Source organism: Adiantum capillus-veneris, chromosome 1 (genome assembly GCF_014529385.1).
Source record: "Adiantum capillus-veneris isolate H3 chromosome 1, ASM1452938v2, whole genome shotgun sequence".
NCBI classification, from domain to species: domain Eukaryota; kingdom Viridiplantae; phylum Streptophyta; class Polypodiopsida; order Polypodiales; family Pteridaceae; genus Adiantum; species Adiantum capillus-veneris.
In genome coordinates, this window is record NC_140931.1 from 74,995,530 (window position 1) to 75,021,342 (window position 25,813).

Consider the following 25,813-nt stretch of genomic DNA (forward strand, 5'->3'; position numbering starts at 1 on the left):
TTTTTTTCCAAACATCCTTACTCGAGACATATTCCACATGTGGAGAATATAAGTTTCTGGGACAGACATTGGCACCGCTATTTCAATTGTGTGTCGCGACGATGTCCCTAGGTGCTGGCCAAATCTGTTTTCTAGACCATTTTCAACACGACGTATCAGGAGCAATTTTAGTGGCCAGATATTGTCGGATACTTAGAATAACTTGTTAAGGTACAAGTGCTGCTAAACAACATTACAGATGGTTGTTTATACATATAGAAAGGCTATGAGTTGTTAATGAAAAAGTTTCATTGTTTGTACCTAGAAGTACCTTATGTTTCCCCTTCTATTATGGTTCAAACGGCATTTGAGCAAGGCTTGCAAATGATTGCAATAGCAAGTATTTAGTTTCTTTTTAGAACTATTTACACTCCCCTTTTCATGTGTGCTAGGAGCATCACATTTGCCATAAGTATTGGCAAGGATGATCATGGATATACAGGTTCGGATTTGTTTTTTGCTAAATGCATGCACACTAGGTGTTATGGGCCCTAGTGTTTAGCAAAGGTTGATTTGGAGGGGCATGGATATTCATAACATTAGTTGCTTATGAAGCATTTTGCACTCTATGTGCAGTATCTGTATGAGATTACTTTTGGGTCTACCAATCACCAATAGAGGTCATGGCTCGGTTTGGGTGCTTGTGGATCTTTCAAGTTAACCATGATGGTTATTCCGGACATTGTTGATTCCTCAGCAATGTTGTACGATATTGTGATCTCCGTTTACCAGTCATCTGGGAAGACTGTTTGTAAACTGTGGGGAAAACATCTCAGTACTGTCCGTTATCCAAGGGGATAGGCAGATTACAAAGTGTAATCTTGTGCTAAAGGATATGCAAAGTGCGTATGTTAGCACAAGTAATCCAATTAGTAAGTATTCATTGCTCTATTGTTAAATGCTCTACTTGGAGTTTGCATACCATAAGTGAAAGCATGTTTGCGACAAGGTATAGTCTCTTCATATTTAAGTCAAGTTCTCAACCTTGAACACTAGTTATGGTGGGGTTGTTTACAGATGAAATTTGAGAACAAGTCAAGGATTTAAACTTGGCTGATGAGTTATATCAGCGAGTTACTTTCATGAAAAGTGAAAAGAGGTTCTTTTTCGAGTGCCTCTTTTTTGTTATAACTCGTGTAGCATGCTCATGTGTGTTCTAAATGGAGTGTACACACTATGATTGGATAGGAGCCGGTAACACAAGATGGTTGCAAATGGACAACAATGTGTAAAATCAAGATGTTATTTTTTATTTCATTGGACCTCCTACTGCACTGTGTTTCAGTCAAACAAACTGCTGGATCCATGAAGGATGCCACTGTGGAAAACATTAGTGTTCTTATGAAGATACTACCACTTTTTGTTTTCGAGGACGAAAACGCTTCTCCAAGGGGGGAGTAATGTCATGCCAAGGGTAGGACTGGGAGGGCACGGCCCTGGCCAAGGGCCTACGGATATACATGCAGTACAGGGGCTATATATAGCTAAGAGCCAGAGGGCCAGGGGCCTATATATAGGCAGGTTGGGTGGTTATGAGCATGTCTATCTTCCCTCGGTCTTACACACCATGGTTTGGATATACAAAATTTCTCAGGCTTTATTTGTCTACGGGTTGGCTGTGGGCCGTAGTGACATGTCCGCATGGCACATCGAACCTTTGTGCACATGACATGTCTTGTGCGTATCCTCTTGTCTGTGTTTCATGTCATTCAAACTTATTGACTGCTACGCTTGTACAAGCATTTCCCCCATCTTCATGTAGCAAGCCAATCTTGTCGACAAAGTAAATTGTTTGCAAAAGGAAGCCTTTTTCTATTGGCTCTATATCTGTGCTCCAACGACTGGGAGGTCCTCTATTGTAGTAAGGATGAGCTGGCTGTGTAATCGCAGCATGTATAGAAGCAGGAGCTGACCATCAAAGCTTGGAATCTGGCACAACTACTGCTAAGTTTTATCTGAATGTGCAGAATGTGCACCCTAGTGTTGACGCTGCCTTTGTTTGGCTCGATGCTTTTTCGTATACTTTATAAAGATCTTCAAAAGTCAGATCACATGTTCTGATTGTTTGCAAAAGCAAAGCATGATGAGGTTGTTAAAGGATTCTTTTATTTTTTACAGGAAGAAGGCGGCAGTAGCTTAGCCCTCTCATTGCAGGAGCAAATTGATCATACAATTCAACATCTGAATCCTCGATGTTTGCTTGAGCTTCTCTCTCTTCCTCTAGAAAGGGAACATGAGGGAAGGCGACAAGAAGGAAAACTAGGAATACAAGCTATTTTATGGACTGTTGGTGATGGTGGTGCCTTTTTGCCTATTCCAGGTTTTACACGGGAAGCGTATTTGAAGGAAGCTTTCTCCCACCTAACTGCTGCTGAACAAGTGGCGTTTTTTACTGCTACTCCCAGCAATATTCCAGCTGAAAGTGCAGAGGTTTATGCAGTGGCTCTTGCACACATAGCAGAAGGTTTCGTATCCAAAAAACCACTTATGATTCAAGAGGCTGATACTCTATTTCTGGAGCTTCAACAAGCGAATTCTTCTCCATCCGATTTATCTGTTGATTATCGTCCTGCAGACCAGAAACTAGAGTTCACTTTTGAAAGGGGAATGTGTGCCCTCTTACTGGGGGAAATTGATGATTGTCGTGCTTGGCTAGGCCTTGATGATACCAACTCTCCTTATAGGGATCAATCAGTAGCTGACTTTGTAGCTGCAAATTCATCCAAAGGTGAGGAAATAGACTATTTGCCTGGCCTGTGCAAGCTGCTGGAGAGCTGGTTAGGGGTAGCAGTATTTCCGAGTTTTCGTGAACTAAGGGAATCCCAAGTCCATTTGAGGGCTTACTTTGATGACCCCAATGTTTTGAGCTATCTTGAGAAACTAGAGAAAGGAGGATCTCCCCTGGCTGCTGCAGCTGCCATTGCACAACTTGGAGCTGGTGCGGGTGCTGCATTAGACAGTGTGAAAGCCTCTGCTTTGGAAACATTGCAAAAGGTTTTCTCTATAAAGAAAGGTAAAGGCGGTTCACTAATGGGTAACGCCGCATATAATACTCTATCAGAACCTGCATCATCTGAGCAAATGCTTACAAAGGGCCTTGAGAATGAAGTCCAAAGGGATACAGCTCCAGAAAGAGGCTCTTCAGCCAGCTCATTTGGAGGGACAAGACCTTCTGGAGTTGCTTGGAGTGAAGGTGATGAACCTCAAGGGGCAGAAATTCAAAAGTTTTCTCCGCTTAAAATTGTAGGTGCTAGTGTTCTAATGGGGATGCTGGTTCTTGGTGGCTGGAGGGCCCTTAACACAGGCAAGGGTCTTCTGAAACGTCAGACCAATCATTCTGAAGGACTGATAATGAATTCACCAGGTACGGATGTTTCTTGAAATCTTTCTCAATGTAAATCTCTTTTGCTGCACTTCCTTTCTTTCACATTCAAAGGATCTTCTCCAACATTGTTCAAGCTGTATCATGTTTGCAAAAGTGCTTAAAGGAAGTAGCATAAGTTTACCTTTTTTGAAAGAGCTTAAACAGAAGTAGCATAAGTTTACTATGCCAACGTTTTTATTTGCTTCCACTTTTTTAACGGGCCTGAATTGGCTGAGGATATTGACATTATAGATTATTCCCTCCCAAGTGGTTTCCAATGCACGTAATGGTCGCTGGGTGGTTAATCCCTTGCTGTTAGAGTGGGCTTGGCTGATTTTTGCTCAATCTTAGTTTGGAATGAATGAATGTTCAGGAACCGGCGCATTAAAGTCTGCAGAAGAGGACATTCTACTTTGGATTGGTTAATTGATCAGAGGGGCATCGTTTTCTTTGAAAGTTTTGTTCTTATGGGCTCCTCTTACCACTTCCAATTGGTGCATTGTATGCACTTTGTCCTTTGGACTTCCAGCAGCTATTAATAGAGAATTAACTAAGCTCTACCGTGTCTGGTCTCCAGTGCTCTTTTCAAGTTGAAGTGCTTGCAGGTTTCAATTCTGCCATGTTTGCTATCAATTCACTGCCTTGTGAATGGCTTGCCGGTTACAGACCCACACCCTTACACACTACACTCAGGAGTGCGACCATGTACATGCAGAAGTTTACACCACAAGAAATACCCAAAGATCCACTATTCCTCTAGACAGGTACCACGCACTTTACTGTTCTTTATGCACATCTGTACTATCTAGGTTCCCCACACTACTGGGACATATGCCAAATCCAAGGTCGATAATACGCCCTGAAAATGGTTGGTATGATTAAGACTGCATTGACACTAAAGCAAATCTTAGACACCAAGTAGAGAAAAGAAAACACTAAGGTGACTTAAGGACGAATGAGACTGATCCAGGTCTTACTCATTGTAACCATACAGTGGAAAAATACTGGGCTTTAAATGAGCTATTCTTGAGCAAGGGGCTTGGAAATCTGAGGGCACAGTCCTAATCCTATTGTAGAGATGCCTAGGTGGTATCCTATCCCACATCATTGTACCAAAATTTAGATCAGCCACCACCTATACATTCACTTGGGCCTTGACCATTGAACTTTACCTCCACTCACGATGGTGCAGAAGGCCCTACAGGCTACAACAGCTTCTACAAGGAAGACTAGCCGATCATACAGGTTACAGATGAACAATTTTAATGTGCAGCTCCCACTCCAGCAGTTAAGATAGTTATATAACAGTGAAATGGGTTACCACCTTGAATACGATTTGGAAACCCAGGAACCTAGAAACCACAGGACAATTCTAAGAATGAAACTGCTACAGTTACGTTGGGAGAATGCCTCCTTCACTTAAATGTAATTATTTAGACACTGGTCTACAGCCCTCAGGAAGCCTTTCATTGTAATTCAATTTAAAAAAAAAAAACCTTTTTGAGGAACTTCTTTGATCATACAATGTACAGCCTTGTACAATTCTTTCGGTAACATCTAATTTGAGGGTTTCAAGTACGATAATATTACCTGAATGAAAAAAGTATATTTAGATTATAGAAAACGAGTGTATTGTGACTTGAACATAGAGTAGAGAATTGGAAGTGATCTCTTCACACCCAAAGAGGTGAACTCGCACAGACCCATCACATTCATCCCACAACTTCCTATTGATGGTCCAAAACCTTGTTGCGAGTCCATTGGATGTACCATGAGATGCACTGGCCCCTAAATCTGGCACCCCACATAGTATTTCTTTGTTTATTGATGATCACTACTGGGGAGCCACTTTGCAATCTTGCAATAATGTAGTGATCTGCCAGAGGTGACCCCTAGGGCACACATAATAGCACGTAGGCCAAAAAAATAACAATTGAGATCAAAAGCTTGCACCCCAAATGGCTGGCACCCTCAAGGCTCTCAAAAATTAGAGCCAAAACGCAGCTCGCGGGTGCTACGTCAACATTTTACTGCCTCGTCACCACGCCATACATGATACGGCCTACCGCGTCACCATGCTATACGACCCACCACGCTAGCGTGCTTGTGATTCGTGCTGTGAATCCTGTGGGCTCAAACTTGAATTTGGGTCCCGACACCTGCCACGTCATCACTTGGTGACATACTCCTTAAGATGAGTAATTGCCCTCAATTGCACCTGCAAAACATACAGTAAATAGTAAACGCACTTAGGAGACATTGATGTTCACGCACACGCATTTGGCCACTCAAACCATGTACTAGCACAAGTAACACTGAACAATCAACAATCACATTCACATATTTATCTTTATCGAGATGAATCGTGGTCGTTAGGATATTAAGCCATCACATCTGGATCTCACCAATCTCCAATGGACCTCTAGATCCACTAAATTTTATCATATCATTCGTATCACCCTACCGGCGAATTAAGACAAAATGCTACATACATTTCACCTCACATACTCAAACAAACACACATTTGCAAGAGTGAACCAATCAATTTGTTTTAAGGAATTCCAACATAACATCACATATCATGGAAAACGAGTATGTACCCAAAATGTGAAAGACAAATTGGTTGATTCTATCTCAATGTGCGACAAAGGAGTGGAGTGGCTCCACTCTTGTGCAACATGCATTGCTCCAGATTCATCATTCAATCCACTGAATCGACGTGTACTTTTGAAATAGTTGCAACTAAAGCAAAAGCCTCAAGGTTAAGCTCTAATACCCAAGGAGTATTTGCCAAGTCGTCCTTCATCCACTTCACATCAAGAGTAGGGTAGTTTTTGAGCTTGACCAAGTACTTTCAAACCAGCTTTCCCTTCATTTCCTTTTCCTTGTGCGTCTCAGTTTCGTCCATCTCAGCTTGCTTGTCTGGCTTCGTGTTCACCTCACCTCTTAAGGGTTCTAGTAGACACATATGAAAAGCAGCGTGAATCCTCCAAGTATCTGGCAACTTCAGTAGAAATGATTTTTTTCCAAAATTTTGATGGGTCCATTATATTGCATACTTTGAAAACCTTTTCCTTACCCTTCCTCTTTCTCAAGCCAATCACCTTCCTTCGACTACAAGTCGCGTCGATGCTTTTTGTCACAAACTGTTGGCGTGTCAAGCCACTGAAGATTTGAGTTGACTTGTCGACTCCGGCCGAGGGGCCTAAACCCTAAGAGAAGAAGCAAAAGTTTCTACCAACTTAACAAATCCTCGCCAATTGGGGGCAAACCTTTAAAAAGAAGTCTCTGTCAACTTGAGGGACCCCGTCCGATGGGTGTAGTGTCACAAAACAAATAAATAAAGCGGGCATAGTTTTTTTTCTCATGCGTAAGGAAAGTCAACCAAGCTCCTGGGCACGTCCGCGTGAGAATGACGTGAGAAACGTTTTTCTCACTTGGCAGGAATTTGTACACGTGGGCATTTTTTTGCCCCAAAGGTGAGCTTTGGTTATTATGAGTGAGGGCGCTTGTGAGAATCTGAACATGCGTAGCTCTGTGCTCCCTCAAGCTTCACATTGGTGCCTCTCCTCTCTTCAGTCATTTGAGTCTACAGTCTTGTTGGATTTGGAGGCTCCATATTTTGCAATCTCTTGCTTTGCTCTAGTATCTATTGACCTTTGTCCCGACTCCCGACTGCCGACTCCTTATTTTGGCTAGATTCTACATTTTCTATGGTGTTTTAATACATTATGTGGTTTTCTGTTGCTCTCTAGTGTTTTGATTGCAAGTTGTTATATATATAGACTATTTTTTAGGGTGTCGTATGGTATTCCACGTATGGAATCTTCGGGGGGTCTGAATCGGGCTTATTTCGGGCTTCCACACCCGCCCGAGTGAGACGCATGGTTGACGTATGGAAAAACTATGAAAGCAAGACCAACTCACACACACTCAATTTCTTGCGCAATACTTGATGATGTGGCAGTTGTATGGACGCCCGCAACTTGTGCTGACAGTGCCATGTGGCAGCCTATACGGACTTCTGCGAATTGCGTTGTTGCATGCTGACGTGGCAGTTGTTCGGATTTCCGTGATTAGGATTGGCAGCTTTTCAACGCCAGTTTTTGGACCAGATGCTTTTGAGATTGAAGCTTTTCATGTAAATCGCTTTTCATAGGCCTAAGGCCTTTAAACGTGTGGCAAGGGCTCATTGTCTGGCACTCTTTCGGGTGAAGGTGCAGACAGTTGACACTGCAATTGTATTGATTTTCAAGCAATATAAAGAAATACCGAAAGGGGTGCCAAAGTTTGAGCTAACTTGAGTTGTTTTGCAGATATACGGTAATCACGGACGATTACTCTTCTTTCAAGAAGGGGGGATGGCACAAACTGTTGACGTGTCAAGCCACTAAAGATGTGAGCTCACTTGCAGATCCCGGCAGAGGGGCCTAAACCCTAAGAGAAGAAGCAGAAGTTCTTACAAACTTAACAGATCCTCGTCGAGTGGGGGCAAACCTTTAAAAAGAAGTCTTTACCAAGCTTAAGGGACCTTGTCCGATGGGGCCCTAGTGACACAAAACAAATAAATAAAGTAGGACCAATGTCACGTGCGCACTGCAATTGCGCCACGTGGACAAGCTTCTGCTACAGTCTAGCGTCAGTCTTAGCTTAGGACCTAGCCTGACACCCTTGTGAGCCACTAGCAGACGTGCATGTCTAGGCCGGTCATAGTTGCATACCACCACTCTTGCACAGTTCAGTCATTCCAACATTTAGGCATTTACTGCGTGTGCACCGCCTCTTAGCATTGCATGTTAATAAATGACCTTTCATATTCCAAATCGTGGGGTTCAACCAAAGGGCTGCCCAACCCACCTTTTTGCACCTATAAGAGCATGCCCTTGGGCGCCAGTAGAGGGCAGAGGAGCAGTGACAGAGCCTCTCCGAAGCACCAGCAGGACCAGCATTTTGGCACCAGGAAGGAGAGCGTTTTTCCCATCAGCCATCAGCGTTTTCAGCATCCAGCCCATAACCTTGTCGCGATTGCAGTCCTTGTTGCAGTATCCTCTGCGATTTCAGTTTTCAGCCAATCGCCGTCCCCGGCGATAGTAGATCAGCCCACATCCTCATGGTCATCGTCGTCGTCGTCATCGCAGTACCAAGAATCTCCAGCAGTACCCATTAGCACCTTAGCAGCACCGCAGTACAAGTACCCCTCGTCGTCGTCGAGGCAGTTTCCCTACATCTAGCACCCCTTGTGTTTTGGCCTTGCTCGGATCATTAGGACCTCCGTGTCCTTAGCACCCAAGTACCTTCAATACTGAGCAGTACCCGCAGTACTAAGTACCAAAGTACCCCGCAATACCAAGCACCAAGTACCGCAATACCCAATCCTTAGCCTCGCAGTATAAGCACCTACAACAAGTACCCATTAGCACCTCAACAATAACGAGTATCATTAGCATCAAGTATCCATTAACATCTCAGCATTTAATCATCGTATCAACATTTGTGCAAGAAATAAAGAAAGTACTTGCTCTAGCAACAGAGCAAGGGGGCCCTTGAGGGTGGTTGGGACCCGACATCCCGTGTCGTCTCGTTTTCTCTCTCTCTTGCGTCTCTCTCGTTCATTGTGTTCAGTTCAATTCTCATTTTCAAGGGAAGTAAAGTAACCCTTGTGTTTGTGCGGAGTACTAGATCCGAACTAAATCCTTAAACACGTAAAGTAGAGCCAAGAACCCAAAGAATCTCTCCTAGTTTTTTTTTCCTCAAAGAATCTTTGTGCCCCGATCCCGGACTTATTAGCCACTCCCACCGTTAGTCCATCGCGCATTGGGCACTCTAAAAGAAAAGATTTTTCGACACCAAGGAGTTCCTCTGGGGGTCGATATAATGCACAAGCAAAGTTTCTAGTGGTCTTAGATAAGATAAGATGCAAGATGCAAAGGTGGGAGTATGTGCTACTTCTCTTCCCAAGCAAGGTGAATGTGATTAATTTGTTTATATTCCCGTACATAGCCTTCACTAGTCCACTCCTCAAGATGGTCAAATGCAAATGTAAAGAATTCTTGAAACCAGTGAAAATATTCTTGTGGAAAAATAACATCAAAGACTCGATGCCCTGGCAGTGGGCCAAATGGGAATACGTCGTCTTTGTGAACGAAGATCAACATCAGATACACGAAAATCCAGATCTACTTGCCACCTATGGGGATATGGAAGGAGTTGGTGAAAGAATCCCTAACCCTCTTATGCATTTGCATTCGCATGTAGAGTGCATCCACTTCCGTCGACAAGCAACCATTGGAAATACCTCCGAGCACCCTTAACTGTTAGCTCACCCGCAATGTTTTCATGACAGGACTATTTGAGTGGTCATATGTTATGTCCTGCTCACAGGAGAGGGGATCTAGCCCAGATGCCGTCGGGATGGGCGTCCAGTGTCCGGGCGGACGTAGTGTGAACACGGCTAGTGTGGCCGGCCATTATTATAAAAGGGGGGCCAAGGCCTCATTTTTAGTTATCGACCCCACTGGCAGAGTGCTAGTGGTTAGCCTGCGAGGCTAGGAGTGCACGAGGTCACCTCAAGGAGGTGAGGTTGGGTGGTATGGGACGCTCGGTCTTACAGGTGCACGCCTACGTCCTCGGACGCTGGCCCCAACACGGGGGAGCTGCCGGATGGTGGCTATGGTCGGATGGTTCGTCCGACGCGTATCTGTAGGTGGTCCGTGTAGCCGGGAGATCCTTTCTCCTCGTTCGTTTCATGGTATCAGAGCCGGCTTGGCTGCACGAGGGACTGTGTGCACACCTACGGATCGGTTCGAGTCGGGGAACCTCGAGTTTGCGTATTTTTTTTTAGTGATTATATTGCTGAAATTACTTACTTTTCTTCTCGAAAGCATGTTTGCAGGTGAGGATTACCGCTCTTTTGCTGATTTTTATTAAAAAAACAGCAAATTAACAGATGGGAGTGCTGAAGGTTTCTGATAAATTTTACTGATTTTCGATGAAAATCAGAGAATTGCTTCTTAATTTACTGAATTTAGACTAAATTCAGCATACAACACATTTAACATCTCTCTGTAAATCCCTCTCTCTGTAAGTCCCTCTGTGCGAAGCATAGAGAGAGAGAGAGAGAGAGAGAGAGAGAGAGAGAGAGAGAGAGAGCATGTGCTTTCTCTGGTAATTGGGCACCTGAAGGAGTTGAGCACACCCAGTGTAGGTGTGTAGCTTTCACAGAAGTCCCGCGTTGTTTTTTTTCTCTCAGAGGACAATTCCAGCGTGGAAAATTTCCCATGCGCTGGCTCCAGGGTGGAGCCTATGGCGTGTGCTGGGCACCCACGAGCTTGGATATTTCTCTCCACGCGTCAATACTCTGGCCATCGCTGCCATCGAAGAAACCCACGCTACTGGTTTTTTTTGACGCTGGCTCTTTTAATAAGTGACCCACTTTGATTAATTTAAAGTGGCAAGGCCCTTTTAAATTTGGACTTTTTTAAAAAGGTCTGAAACCTGTGTTGTATTAAAACTCACTTACAGAGATTGAGTTTTCCTGCAGAGAAGCTCATTTTATAGCTCTCTACTTCTCTCTACTGCTCCTTCCTCTCACCTGCTCGCGCTCCCACGCTCCTGCCATCACCTGCTCGCGTTCAGACGCTCACGCCGACGCGTAGAGCTCTTCAAACTTCGACTTTTCGCGACTAAAAAGTGCAGAAAAGGCTCGGTTTCGCGTGAATTTTCCAATTTTTCATGCACTTCGCCATGGATTCCTCCAGCCCCGATGTGCAGCGTGAGACGCGCCAGGTAACATCCGAATTCCATTCGCATGCTCTCTACACATGGATTACAAGCACTTTTCAGAGTTTCGACTAGCGTGTTACCGCTCTGGAAAACGCGAATGTTTAGATGAACCTTCGCTTGGTCTCTCTCGAAGGGGTCGTATAGGGGCTCAGTTCGCGACTTTTCACTCTCGAAAATATGGCCCAGTCGACAATTGTGCGTATTTCCGAGGGGGAAACCCATCTCGAGCAATTGCGGATGCAGATTGCTGCTTTTGGGCGTTCGCAGGGTGGTCCGATTGCTACAATTCCGTACAAAACTACGAATTTCTCAGGCGAAGAGAAAGAGTGTACGGAACTAGCCGTAAATAACTGGCTGCACCAGTGGACCACATACTTTGATCTCCATGGGGAGTGAAACCGGCCCGTAGGGTGGTAGGCATTGGCTTTCACCCGAAATTCTTTACTTTAAATGCACACACAGAGCACCTTGCAAAGAAAACCTGCGACGGGAGTTAACACTTGAATACACACACGGCTCGGAAGCTAGAATGCTCCGAGCAGACGCCGACAACCTGTAGGCCCCAAAATTGGCGCCCCTTTCGGTATTTCTTTATTCTTTAGGAGGGTAAATTACAAGGTAAGGTCCTAGGAATCCTTCACGTGTATCCACCTAGATACCATTTGATTTGGCCAAATTTCGGCAGCATAACAGCCCCAAAACTTGCGCGAAACCAATTCCCCTGCCGGAATTCGCTTGCATTGTCCTATACCCTCTGATTCCTGTCCAAAAACAGTAAATTCAGCACGCTGTATTTTCTGGTTTTTGCCCTGTTTTCAGCCCCAAACAGTCCCCTAACTGTCCTCTGCCAGTGGGGCACGATTCCCAATGGTCCTGGCGTCCGTATGGCTGAAAAACAGTGAATTTACAGCGCATACACAGCGCTGATTTTGCACCTGTACGGTGAGGTTATGACCCTCACCAGTGCCTGCTTTGGAGCAGCAGTTAGCTACCCCTGTTCCTGCTCAAGGAGGCTCTTGCCTCAACACAAAAGCATGAACCCACACAATTGTACATCAATCAAATGAGTAGCCCTCTTGTGGGGCATCACATAACTGCACGTAGGGGAGAGAGAGAGCAGTGTGTAGTGTACAGGGCATCACTCCTAGCACCACACTGTACATGAGAGGGAAAGGAAGCACTCCATAGCTCTTAACCTGTGACAAAAGCTGAAATGAGGCCTCTCCCAGCATAAAATTCAGCGCCACTTCTTCTGCAAGAGGAAAGTGCATGAAAATTCGACACTTGGCGCATTTACAAGCATTTGCCCATTTCGGGTTCGCCGCTTAAAAATATCCTGACCGGTTGCCCAGTTGACTTCACGGCAGAGTTATAAAATGTTCCCCTAGTCATACCGGAGATAATGACGCGAACACATTTCACGGCCCAAAATAGTAGTTCCCTAAATTTTAGGAGATGCTTCCGTTGGGCTCCCACTGGTCTTCTGACCATCTATCCTCATTGGAGCCGCATCCAAAAGTGCAATGTGGCCCAACTGTCGGATACTTTTTGTTGTTAGTCCCACCTTGACTTTACGCCTTAATTGAGTTCACTTCCTAGTATCCACCAACTTGCTAAGTGCGACGGGGGGACCTATATGATCTTGCTCTGAGCCTAGACATCCTCTTACCATACGAATTCCAGTGCCGACCACTTCCCGTCTGCGGGTGAATCTACCATTCACATTGGCCATACAATGTCCGACCGTTTGCTACTTCAAAAAGAGGGTCTCAAAACAAATAAAATAAACCCCATTGGAAAGAAACCAACAACCAAGGTTAGCAGTTGCCACATCTCTGTGACATGGTTAATAACTGCCACGTCCTCGTGACATACCCCCCTCTTGAAATCGCAAACGTCCTCGATTGCATACCATACATACACGCCACTGATGATCTTGTGCTATTAACACTCTTTTATCATCGCATGTATCCGCAAGAAAGGTCGTAACATACATAGATACAAATGAGTTAATGAGGCCTTCATACTTTTTCCATTTCCATCTATGGCACTGAATTCATATGTACATTTGATGTACTAGCTCTATCATTACCCCTCCTTTGGACACGTTGGGTTGGGGCATACGCTCAGTGTCAGGTCAATAAGGCAGAGCGCCTTAGGAAAGCTGGCCTGCTACATCCATTGGAAATCCCAGATGCCAAGTGGCAGAGTATCTCCATGGACTTCATCGTTGGTTTGCCAAATACTAGTCGGGGCAATGACGCTATTTGGGTTGTGGTCGATAGACTCACAAAAATGGCGAAGTTTATACCAACGAAGTCGACAGTAAAAAGCCACGAGTTTGTAGTTTTATTTGTCGATCAGCTTTATAAGCTGTATGGTCTCCCAAAAGATATCGTCAGTGATCGTGATACTAAGTTCACTAGCCGATTTTGGCGAGATGTCTTTGCTCATCTTCGGACGAAGTTGAGTATGTCGTCTTTTGACCATCCTGAGTCCGACGGACAAACTGAGAGGATGAATCAGACGTTAGAGGACATGTTGAGAGCCTACGTCTCTCACAGGTAATCTGACTGGGAAAGGTATCTTCCACAGTTAGAGTTTGCCTATAATAGTAGCAAGCATTCTGCTACTGGATTTAGCCCATTCATGCTGATGTATAGATTTGAGCCTAAATCCCCAATTGCTATTGGCTTAGAGAAAGTCAAGGAACGCCAAGCTCGTGATTTCCTGTATGACATGCAGGAAATGCTCGAATTGGCTAAGGATAGTATAAGAACGGCTCGTGACCGAGTCACTACTTATGCTAATCAAAAGAGGTCTCCAAGGACTCTAGATGTGGGACAATGGGTCTATCTGAAGATACCCAAGGATTCCAAGACTATGCGAACAGGAAAGCATTATAAGCTTTCAGCTAGATATTGTGGTCCGTTCCTGATCACAAAGAAAATTGCCCAAGTTGCCTACAAACTAGCTCTTCCTTCGGATGTTAGTGTACATCCAGTGTTTCATGTCGGCCGCCTTAGAGTGAAATTGGGCAAAGCTGATGTTGTCGTGCCTATCGAGGAAAATGTATGGCAAGATATGCAAGCTGAGTATATTCCTCGAGAACCAGAAGCAGTTTTGGATCATCGTACCCGTCATTCTCGCCAAAAGACTTATGACGAGTACTTAATTAAATGGATTTGAAAGGTTTGCTATCTGGGAACCTGTTAGAGCTTGGAAGGCTCAGTATCCCCACTTCATTGATGAGGACATCAATGGCTCTTAGGGGGGGAAGTATGTCATGTCCCGCTCACAGGAGAGGGGATCTAGCCCAGATGCCGTCGGGATGGGCGTCCAGTGTCCGGGCGGACGTAGTGTGAACACGGCTAGTGTGGCCGGCCATTATTATAAAAGGGGGGCCAAGGCCTCATTTTCAGCTATCGACCCCACTGGCAGAGTGCTAGTGGTTAGCCCGCGAGGCTAGGAGTGCGCGAGGTCACCTCGAGGAGGTGAGGCCGGGTGGTATGGGAGGCTCGGTCTTACAGGTGCACGCCTACGTCCTCGGACGCTGGCCCCATCACGGGGGAGCTGCCAGATGGTGGCTACGGTCGGGTGGTTCGTCCGATGTGTATCTGTAGGTGGTCCGTGTGGCCGGGAGATCCTTTCTCCTCGTTCGTTTCATCATACTTGCTCGCAAGGCAGAGTCAGCATCAAGGCTGGTATTCTGCGACAATAGTAAGGCTACCCAGTAACGTGGTTGGTCGGTGTTTACATTGAAACAGTACCTACATCCGCAGTATCCACAAGTTTGGAGGAGTTTCCATCGGCTTACGCATCCACGAGCATCAAAAGCATTCAACATAGAAGTATAGATAGAAGTGCGGCAATTGTGCCTCACCTTTAACAGGGGGGGATGTCACGTGCGCACTTTACTTGCGCTATGTGGACATGTTTTGCCACAGTCTAGCATGATCCAGTAGTTGAGGACTGAGCATGGCACTTTTATCAGCCTCTAGCAAGACGTCCATGTCCAGGCCGATCACAGTTGCATTACCCTCTCTTGCACAAGACAACATTTCATCATGCAGGCATTTTACCATGTGAACCATACCTTGTGTGAGAAAGGTATGGAACCATCCTGTCGTAGCTTTCAAATATGTGAAAACTTTAGGATAAAAAGCTTTCAACTATAGTGACATAGGACGTAATCTTAAAAAGCAAGAAAGGCTAGCAATCTCAAGTATTGATTGCCCTTGTAGTAAAACTGCCTTTTCTTCTTACGTAAATGGAGCTTTGGGTCATGTAGTTACTGCCGATTGTTCTATCCTTCCTTCGGATTCCTTGAAAGACCGGTACGTCTGCTTCCTTTAGCATATTTTTCCACAAATCATTTGCGCTAGGTGAAATGGCTTTGAAACAATAACTAAGCCATTTGGAAACCTCGGTCAAAGAGGTGTTACAAGATGCAGCTATAAATCTAGGCTGTATAGGGTCCTTGTGGAACTTCCAAACGGTATATAAAAAAGGTAATTTAGGCTGGCACTTGAAACCAAAAGACTTACAAAAGTCTTGATGTTTCAAGATAACCTCTTGCATTGAATGATCACAATCATTGCAAGTCTGAGAGTTTACTTCACCTAACAAGCATTCTAATAGAACTTTTTGCACGTAACAACAAAGTTATTAGAGCACTTATCTACATAAGAGATTACAAAATCACGATGAAATTTCCTAAGAGCATCACAATCAGAAGAAGATAAGCTATTCCTTCCTGAAGAAACGTTCCGAGAGCAGGATGCTAATTTCAAAGAAGCTTTCTTGAGGACTACAGACTTCCAATGGGTAAAAATACCTTGAACTCCTAAAGACTCCTCAAACTTTACTACGAAACTAGAAATTCCTTTTTCTATGGCTTTGAGAAGGCAAGAGTCGTTTGAGGAAGGGAACCTATATTTAGTACCTCATGAAAAACGTTCGTTCATTTTTGCATCGTAGTAAGTTTATTTTTAATGTTTCTTCCTATGTTCAAGATAATCAATAGTAAATTCAATAGAAGTGGGGAGCTAAAAAGCCCACTTATTGTTTGACTTAATAACACCTTATGTTGTTGTTTTGATCTTTAGCACTTCTAGTATTTTTACTATAGCTTGACAAATGCTAGCCTTTATCATGGCTGAGTATACCCATCACCTCTGGAGGGTGATAGAAACTCAGCTTGTTGGTTTTGTAGAGTACGTTCAAAGCATGAATGACCTCTATATAAACCTGCACCTACTCTTGGGCACTGACGACGTGAGTAGGGATGTCATAGCTGTTGTCCAAGCTATGCATGATAAAGGTGATAATCTTATTCTTCCTGTTTGGACAAGCAGTGAAGTTGAGATCACATATTGTCAAGTTTGGTTCTTTGCTCTTCGTAGGTTTGTGGTAGTATTCATTTTTCGATTTCGTATTTAGCTTACCTGAGGACTTAAGAATGTGTTCCATTAGAAGTTGTTGTGTGAAGTTTGATTTCTAGGATTAAGTTTTTAAGATGTCTTATCCTTTTTTTGCTTAAAGTTGAGTACTTGTTTTAAGCCAAGTAAGCTGCGTCAACTTATTTTACACATGCCTTTTCTAAAAACATTTTTAAGTTAATAATGTTTTGTTTTTTCTAGTTTTGTTTCGTAGCAAACAAAGTGATTTAGTTTGTTTGTTTGTTTGTTTTTGTTTTTCTTTTCTTTTCTTGTGTCCCTTGCGTTTATAGTTTTATGAATGCTTCATTCCCTCTTATAATTCGTGAGTTCAGACTATGAAGGTACATTTATTAATAAGTGACTTTTCATTTATCCTTGTTGGGATGTAGGTAGGGCAAATGGCTAAAGGAACTATAAAATAAAGAATGGGGCGCCAATAGAGAGCAGAAGAAGAAGAGACACAAGGAGGCAGGCACTCAACAGTCAGGTAGCACCTTAGGAGCTCTAGCGTTTTCTCCAGGATCAGCCCAGTGTATTCAGCCACAGAAGTTCAACGTTTTTCCCCAGTAGCCATTTGGCGTTTCCAGCTTAGCATCGGCAACATCTCATATCAGTTCAGCGTTTCCAGATTTAGATCAGATCATTGTTTCTAGATTAGATCAGCGTTTTCAGATTCAGATCAGATCAGCGTTTCCAGATTCAGATCAGATCAGCGTTTCCAGATTCAGATCAGATTAGCGTTTTCAGATTTCAGCCTTGACGTCGTCGTAGTCGTCGTCATCATCGTGGTCGTCGACATAGACCCCAACATCGTCGTAGACATAGTCCCATCAGTAGCCAGTACACAGCATCAGTAGCATCAGTACCCCTTAGCATCAATACCTCAGCATTTAGCATCATTGTACCAGCATTGTGCAAGAATGAAGAAAGTACTTGCTTTGGCAACAGAGCAAGGGGGCCCTTGAGGGTTGGGACCCGACATCCCTGTGTCGTCTCTTTTCTCTCTCTTTTCTCTCTTTTTCTTTTAGTTCAATTGAGTTCTTTCAAGTGAAGTAAAGTGCCCCTTGTGTTTATGCGGAGTCCTAGATCCGAGCTAAATCCATAAACACTTCCGCTGCACCTGACATTGCAATTGCGCCACGTGGACAAGCTTCGACTACAGTCTAGCGTCAGTCTTAGCTTAGGACCTAGCCTGGCACCCTTGTGAGCCTCTAGCAGGACGTGCATGTCCAAGCCGGTCATAGTTGCATACCCTCTCTTGCATTGTTCAATCATTCCAGCTTTTAGGCATTTACCGCGTGTGAACCGCCTCTTAGCATTGCATTATGAATTGATGTCCTTTCATATTCCAAATTGTGGGGTTTAGCCAGAGGGCTACCCGACCTAGCTCTTTGCAGCTATAAGAGCATGCTCTTGGGTGCCAGTAGAGGGCAGAGGACCAGTGACAGAGCCTCTCCCAAGCACCATCAGGACCAGCGTTTTGGCACCAGCAAGGCCGCGTTTTTCCCATCAGCCATCAGCATTTTCAGCATCCAGCCGATAACCTCGTCGGGATTGCAGTCCTCGTCGCAGTACCCTCAGCGATTTCAGTTTTCAGCCCATAACCTCTTCAGCGTTTTCAGTTTTCAGCCCATTGCTGTCCCCGGCGATAGCAGATCAGCCCACATCCTCGTCGCCGCAGTACAAAGCATCTCCAGCAGTACCACCCATTAGCACCTCAACAGCACCGCAGTTCTGTACCCCTCGTCGTCGTCGCCATATCCCAGCATCTAGCACCCCTTACGTTTTGGCTTGGCTTCTGCCTAGCTCAACTTAGGGATCATCGGGACCTCCGTGTCCTTAGCACCCAAGTACCTTCAGTACCGAGCAATACCCGCAATACCAAATACCAAAGTACCCCGTAGTATGTACGCGCCGTAGCTAGTGCTTAGCCTTGCAGTTCCAGCACCTACAGCAAGTACCTATCAGCACCTCAGCAGTACCCAGTATCATTAGCATCAAGTACCCATTAGCATCTCAGCATTTAATCATTGTATCAACATTTGTGCAAGAAATAAAGAAAGTGGGCCCTTGAGGGTGGTTGGGACCCGACATTCCGTGTCGTCTCTCTCTCTCTCTCTCTCTCTCTCTCTCTCTCTCTCTCTCTCTCTCTCGCATCTCCCTCGTTCATTGTGTTCAGTTCAGTTCTCATTTCAAGTGAAGTAAAGTAAACCTTGTGTTTGTGCGGAGTACTAGATCCAAGCTAAATCCTTAAAACACTTTCGTTGCAATTGAGAACCAGCTCACACACACTCAATTTCTTACGCAAAACCTGAGGATGTGGCAACTGTACGGACGCCCGTGATTTGCACTAAGAGTGCCACGTGGCAGCCTGTACAGATTTCCTCGAATTTTAAACTGCATTATGAAGTGGTGGTTGTACGGATTTTCGTGATAAGCGCTAACAGCTTTTCGACGCCAGATTTTGGACCAGATGCTTTTAAGACTGAAGCTTTTTATAGGCCCAGGGCCTTTAAATGTGTGGCAAGGGCTCATTGTCTGGCACTCTTCCGCGTGAAGGTGCACACAATTGATGCTGCCGTTCTACTGAGTTCAAGCCATATAAAGAAATACCAAAAGGGGCGCTAGAGTTGGGGCTAGTGCTCTCTTGGGTTGGAACTCCGCTTCTCTGCGTCTCATGTGTCGTACACTCTCTGTCTCAGTTCGGTTGTTTGAAGTGTCTAAAGTTGTCTCGTCTGTTCTTTTCATTGGCACATGGTGCCGTTCCGTTACACTTTCTTGTGCCGTTCTGGAGACTTCTGCAGAGCCTCCTTAACCAAAATTTGTCTAAAAAACCTTTGTCCTTGGTGCAGAGGAAGCGATAAAGAAATACCAAAAGGGGCGCTAGAGTTGGGGCTAGTGCTCTCTTGGGTTGGAACTCCGCTTCTCTGCGTCTCATGTGTCGTGCACTCTCTGTCTCAGTTCGGTTGTTTGAAGTGTCTAAAGTTGTCTCGTCTGTTCTTTTCATTGGCACATGGTGCCGTTCCGTTACACTTTCTTGTGCCGTTCTGGAGACTTCTGCAGAGCCTCCTTAACCAAAATTTGTCTAAAAAACCTTTGTCCTTGGTGCGGAGGAAGCGATAAAGAGATACCAAAAGGGGCGCTAGAGTTGGGGCTAGTGCTCTCTTGGGTTGGAACTCCGCTTCTCTGCGTCTCATGTGTCGTGCACTCTCTGTCTCAGTTCTGTTGTTTGAAGTGTCTAAAGTTGTCTCGTCTGTTCTTTTCATTGGCACATGGTGCCGTTCCGTTACACTTTCTTGTGCCGTTCTGGAGACTTCTGCAAAGCCTCCTTAACCAAAATTTTTCTAAAAAACCTTTGTCCTTGGTGCGGAGGAAGCGATTCGTGTAAAGAATCCATATTCTCGCAGAGAGCTCTCCAAATCTTTTTGTAAATCTGGGGTCTCTATTTGAAACAATAGACGTAGGCATTCCATGTAGCCAAAAGATGTGTAATATGGACGGTTTTGCCAAATGGTCGACCTTCATTTCATTGGTACAAAGTGAGCATGCTTCTTGAATCTATCCATAATAGTCTATATGCCATCATGCCCTCCTTGAGTCTTCAAAGATCAAATAAGAAATCCATAGCTATACTCTCCCATGCTCGATTTGGAATAGGTGAAGGTTGTAGGAGTCATGTCATTTTGTGCCTTTCATACTTCACTTTCATTTTGACATACCAAACAACTACACACAAACTCATTTACATCCTTCTGGGGCTGAGGCCAATAGAAGTAACTATCAACTACCTTGAGCGTCGCTTCTATTCCCCTATGCCCAAGAAAAGGAGGATTGTGACACTCCATTAACACCTACTGCCTCAAACCTCATGTAACACACAACATGGTCTTCGGTACCAAATAACCTTCCTTGAGAGAATATCTTGCAATTGTCTCCCCACTTAGTCCTGTGTTGAATATCTTGCATGCGGCTCTTGCATCTCATGGAGACTACTATGTTTCTGAGGTTGTCCAAGGAATCTAGTATCCCTGACTCTCGAAGTCATAGGTCTCACATTGCTTGCTCTCTGTGTTCGCTCATTGAAGTCTCCTATGAGGAAGACCTCCTGAACTCCGTCTTCTTCCCCTTTTTCTGTAGACCCTCCCATATGTCTTGTCACATTGTTGCAAACTTCGACTTTGATGGGGCAAAATTACATACGACGACGTATATGATGTGCTCCTCGTACGTGTAGTCTCATCCACATGAATCGGGCCTCTGGGTCTTGTGCCACAATCTGCACTTTTCTTTAGTGACTCCCATTGGTTCCCCTGCACTCTTGATAGGTAGACTGGAGGAGGAGATGGAGAGCAAAGATCTAGCACTACTCATGCAGCACATGAGAGTCCATAAAGGGGCCCTAGGTGTGTCCATATTGACACGGTACAATTCCACATTGCATTGTGTAGCTCTGTTTGGTGTGTCAACGACGTGTCACCGATTTGCCCCATTGCCATGTACGAGGCTCATCATCTGATAATGATGTATGCATTTTGTCATAACGGCTGAATTTTTACAAGGCCCCTTTGGGGAGGGAGAGAGAGAGAGAGAGAGAGAGAGAGAGAGAGAGAGAGAGAGAGAGAGAGAGAGAGAGAGAGAGAGAGAGAGAGAGAGAGATGAAATTAACATCTTAAAAAGGCCAAAATGACCTATGAGACCAATCCGTTACAAACTAGTGAATCTGATACCATGTCTAGGTACAACAAAAGAGATATGAAAATGAATCTAATAGAAATGAAATCTTATATAACGCCTTCAAAAGGCCAAAATGACCTATGAGACCAAACTGATACAATCCTTGTGAATCTAATCCAATGTCTCGAGGATGCTCGACATTGGGCGTTGTCCGAGAAAGTATTGCATCGGTCGATGAAGAGCTTTGTCAATGTCCGCCTCTGTACATAGTCGTACTGGGTGTCTCTCATGTCGTGCTAGAATAGTCTTGATTCTCTGGTGGAGCCTCCGTCGATGGGGGCTGTGAGTGTCAGAATATGATCAAGAGTGGAGAAAACCCTCCTGAAACTAGCCTGGCCCTTTGCTCGTACACCTCACCCTGTGCCCAATTACTCAACTGTTGCTCAAGAATGGATGCAGACAACCGTGCCAATGTGTACGCAACCATAATATTGTTGTAATTCCCAGGCTCTGTAGGATCACTGTCACGTGACACATCCAACCCTGTGTCTGTGGACAAGCTACAACATAACAGGGTTCAGTCAGTCTAGATTAGAAGTGATCTGGCACTTTTTGTGAGTCTATTCGTAGACCGTGCATGCCCAGTCACTTAGTGTAGATGCATATCCTCTGGTTGCACACAGCATGATCATCAATATTCCCATCAGAATCCATTAGAATCAGTTAGGGGATTTTTCCAGTGCATTTAGCCTATTTTCCCTAGTTTTGACATTTTTCACTTATTAATTTAAGTGACTTCCCAACAAAAGTAGGTAGGGCAAATTGGGTAAGAAAATATATAAGCAAACCAAAGCTAGCACTCTTGGGCAGATGAGCAAGGAGCACAACAGGCCTTGGGCAGCAGGTACTCCCTCTCTCTCAGCAAGAACCCCTCAAGCACCCCATCAAACTTGGCGTTTTTCACCTTCCTAGCCTAGCGTTTTCTGGAACATCGCCAATCCCCAACCTGCTTGGTGTTTTCAGCCTTGGTTGTACTTCAACAGCACCAAGCCACTAGCGTTTCCAATATCGCCATCAAAGCTGCAAATGAACAGCGTTTTCAGCCTTGCAGAACAGCAGCACTTCAGCATTTTCCAGATCGCCAAAGGGCTGCCCAATCCAGCGTTTTCCATAGCAGATCAGGCTGCGTTTTTCAGCCTTGAAGCATAGCAGATAAGCCAGCGATTTCAGTCAAAAAGGACAGCAGAACTCAGCGTTTTTGCCTCCCCAAAACCTGCGTTTTTCAGCCACCCAAAACAGCCCCAAAATTTAGCAGATTTCAGTCCTTAGGTCATGACATCACCGTCGTCGTCACCGACTTAGCCTCGAGTTGCATCAGTTTCCATGCAACATCATTGTACCACTTTGTGCAATCATAAGTAGACCACTCTTGCCGATGAGAGTGGGGCCTTCGGAGGAGGGTTTTACAACGTCTATGGTGTCGTATCTCTCTTCTCTCTCTATCTCTCAGTCTCATACACTTGCACGCACAGTGTCCATTCACTTTGTTTGTGATCATAGCATTTTCTCACTAAGAACGGAAGGGTCTCCCTTCCATAAGAACAAAAGGAACCTTGAGCACAGTTCGGAGCACTCATCTTGAGCAAAGCGCAAACATTCATTCCGTTGCACCTAACATTGGTATCGGAGCTTTGGCAGTGTTCTGTATCACTCAAGGAAAGAACCACAAGAATCACAAGAATTTTTTTTTCTTGTTGCGGTCGCACGAACCCAAGCTCGCTTGGGCATGTCGATTCCTAATCGTGTTTTTGAAGAGTGACAGGAATTCCAGGAAAGAAGGGCTTGTCCAACCTCCCCTTGTGTCTCTTTTCACTCATTGAGAGCGGACCGTGCACTCAGTGGCTGGCCACTCGACGTGAGGTGGGAAAAAGCAACCTTGGTGGGAGTGCAAGGCCGGCAAGGGGTGCGCCCGTAGAAAGGAGTAGAACTCGGGTGAAGAGAAGATCCTTCTCAAACACAGATTGCAAGCGAAAGAAAACCTCAAGAACCTCAAGACCCTCAAGAACCCAAGTTCCTCGTGAACTTAAGAACCCAAGACCACAAGAACTCACGACTTCAGAATGGTCATCACTCGAAGCGGAATGGATACTCCGCTTGGAGGTGATGAGCACGAGAGAGGTGAAGAAGAATTTTCCCCACCAAGAGGTTTTTCTTCCTCTCCCCCATCTACGTCAAGGATTGCGCTAACTCCTATGGAGGAGTTGAACCAAGAAAGAGAAGCAGACAGAAAGGCCTACGAAGAAGAAATGGTAGCCATAGATCATGATTACGAAGAAGAAGTGGCAACCATAGAGCGTAAGTACGACTTGGAAGAAAAAGAAAGTCAAGCCAAATTTGATCGCAAGAACAAAGCAAGACAAGCAGAATTTGATTGCGAGACCAAAGCAAGAATGCAAGAGATGTTGCGACTCTTTTCTCAAATGCAGACACAAATGCAAGAGATTCGGGAAAAGGAGACTCTCTCAGTCTCTTCTTCTCCAAAGCATGACACACAGGATTTGCATGATTATGAGAAGCATGATAAGTTGATTGAAAATGATGAGTATGATGATTTGGATGCCAATGATTTGCATGATGATTTGAATGACGATGATAAGCATGATGATTTGAATGATGATGATAAGCATCATGATTTGCATGACCAAGATGTGATTTCTCACAAGCATAATGACTTGCATGAAGATGATGTGATTGTTCACAAGGATGATGTGTTAGTGGATGCTTTTTCTAGTGAAGCTAACCTCATTGCAGGTTCGATCAATCACGAAGAACCGATCTTGGCTCTCGAGTCGAGGTCCAAAGAACCCCCACAAGACGATTCGATCATTTAAGAAGAACCGTTCTTGGCTCTCGAGCCTAGGTCCAAAGAACCCTCACAGGAAGCATTATGTGTTCGCATGATTGATACGTACGAATTGTTCGAGTGTTTCATTCGTGATCGTTTCCTGTATTTTAGTAAGCGTCTTTATGTGATCCCTTTTCCTAGACACGACATATTGTACGTTGAGCATGTTTCACTTATAAATGAGCACGAATGCATACGGATTTTTCATGAAAAGCTGAAAAGTATGCATTCAAGGAAGCCACATTCCATGTTTCTCCCTTGGCATGACACATTTGTAGAAAGAGCACATGAAAGCATGAGCACCAAGCATGGGCATTTCCGTTGTGAATTGCCACAGTTGATTGCTCTAGATCATAAGAGAGATTCGATCTCATTGTTTGCATGTGTTTGATGAACGGTTTGTCACTCCGTCTCTATGTTCATCTACATTGCATACACAGTCTTTAGAGAAGACAAGATTTTTTCCACTCACTTTACATGGAATGGGTATGTTCATGGTCTTGTGTTGGAAATGGTTTCAGGAATTTTCAGCCATGGAGATTCTTGAAGAAGACAAAAGCATGACTCTAGACGAAGTTGAAGCATCGAAGGAGCTACAGAAGACTTTGTGTCGCTTTCGGCGCGGCCCAAAGAAGCACGCATTGTAGACCTTTATGAAGTTCAAGTACCGCACGACCCACACATCAGAGTGGGCCGGCGAAGAGTCCCTTCCAGGATTCCGGATGCTATTGGCGATCTCCCTCAACGCCATACAGTTCGGTACCAGTACCTCACTTTGAAAACGAGGGATGTCACGTGACACATCCAACCCTATGTGTCCGTGGACAAGCTACAGCATGACAGGGTTCAGTCAGTCCAGTCAGTCTAGATTAGAAGTGATCTGGCACTTTTTGTGAGTCTATTCGTAGACCGTGCATGCCCAGTCACTTAGTGTAGATGCATATCCTCTGGTTGCACACAGCATGATCATCAATATTCCCATCAGAATCCATTAGAATCAGTTAGGGGATTTTTCCAGTGCATTTAGCCTATTTTCCCTAGTTTTGACATTTTTCACTTATTAATTTAAGTGACTTCCCAACAAAAGTAGGTAGGGCAAATTGGGTAAGAAAATATATAAGCAAACCAAAGCTAGCACTCTTGGGCAGATGAGCAAGGAGCACAACAGGCCTTGGGCAGCAGGTATTCCCTCTCTCTCAGCAAGAACCCCTCAAGCACCCCATCAGACTTGGCGTTTTTCACCTCCCTAGCCGAGCGTTTTCTGGAACGTCGCCAACCCCCAACCTGCCTGGTGTTTTCAGCCTTGGTTGTACCGCAACAGCACCAAGCCACTAGCGTTTCCAATATCGCCATCAAAGCTGCAAATGAACAGCGTTTTCAGCCTTGCAGAACAGCAGCACTTCAGCATTTTCCAGATCGCCAAAGGGCTGCCCAATCCAGCGTTTTCCATAGCAGATCAGGTTGCGTTTTTCAGCCTTGAAGCATAGCAGATAAGCCAGCGATTTCAGTCAAAAAGGACAGCAGAACTCAGCGTTTTTGCCTCCCCAAAACCTGCGTTTTTCAGCCACCCAAAACAGCCCCAAACTTTAGCAGATTTCAGCCCTTAGG

The 25,813-nt window shown here is 44.7% G+C and overlaps 1 protein-coding gene across 1 annotated transcript in view; it reads left to right on the forward strand.

Moving 5' to 3' along the window:
• Positions 1-25,813, forward strand: part of LOC147464984 (protein ACCUMULATION AND REPLICATION OF CHLOROPLASTS 6, chloroplastic-like) — a 59,892-nt gene that overhangs the window by 18,916 nt on the left and 15,163 nt on the right. Inside the window, exon 4 of the mRNA XM_086517328.1 lies at positions 2,158-3,403. Coding sequence (XP_086373454.1) covers positions 2,158-3,403 — 1,246 coding nt within the window. The remainder of the gene's footprint in view (positions 1-2,157; positions 3,404-25,813) is intronic.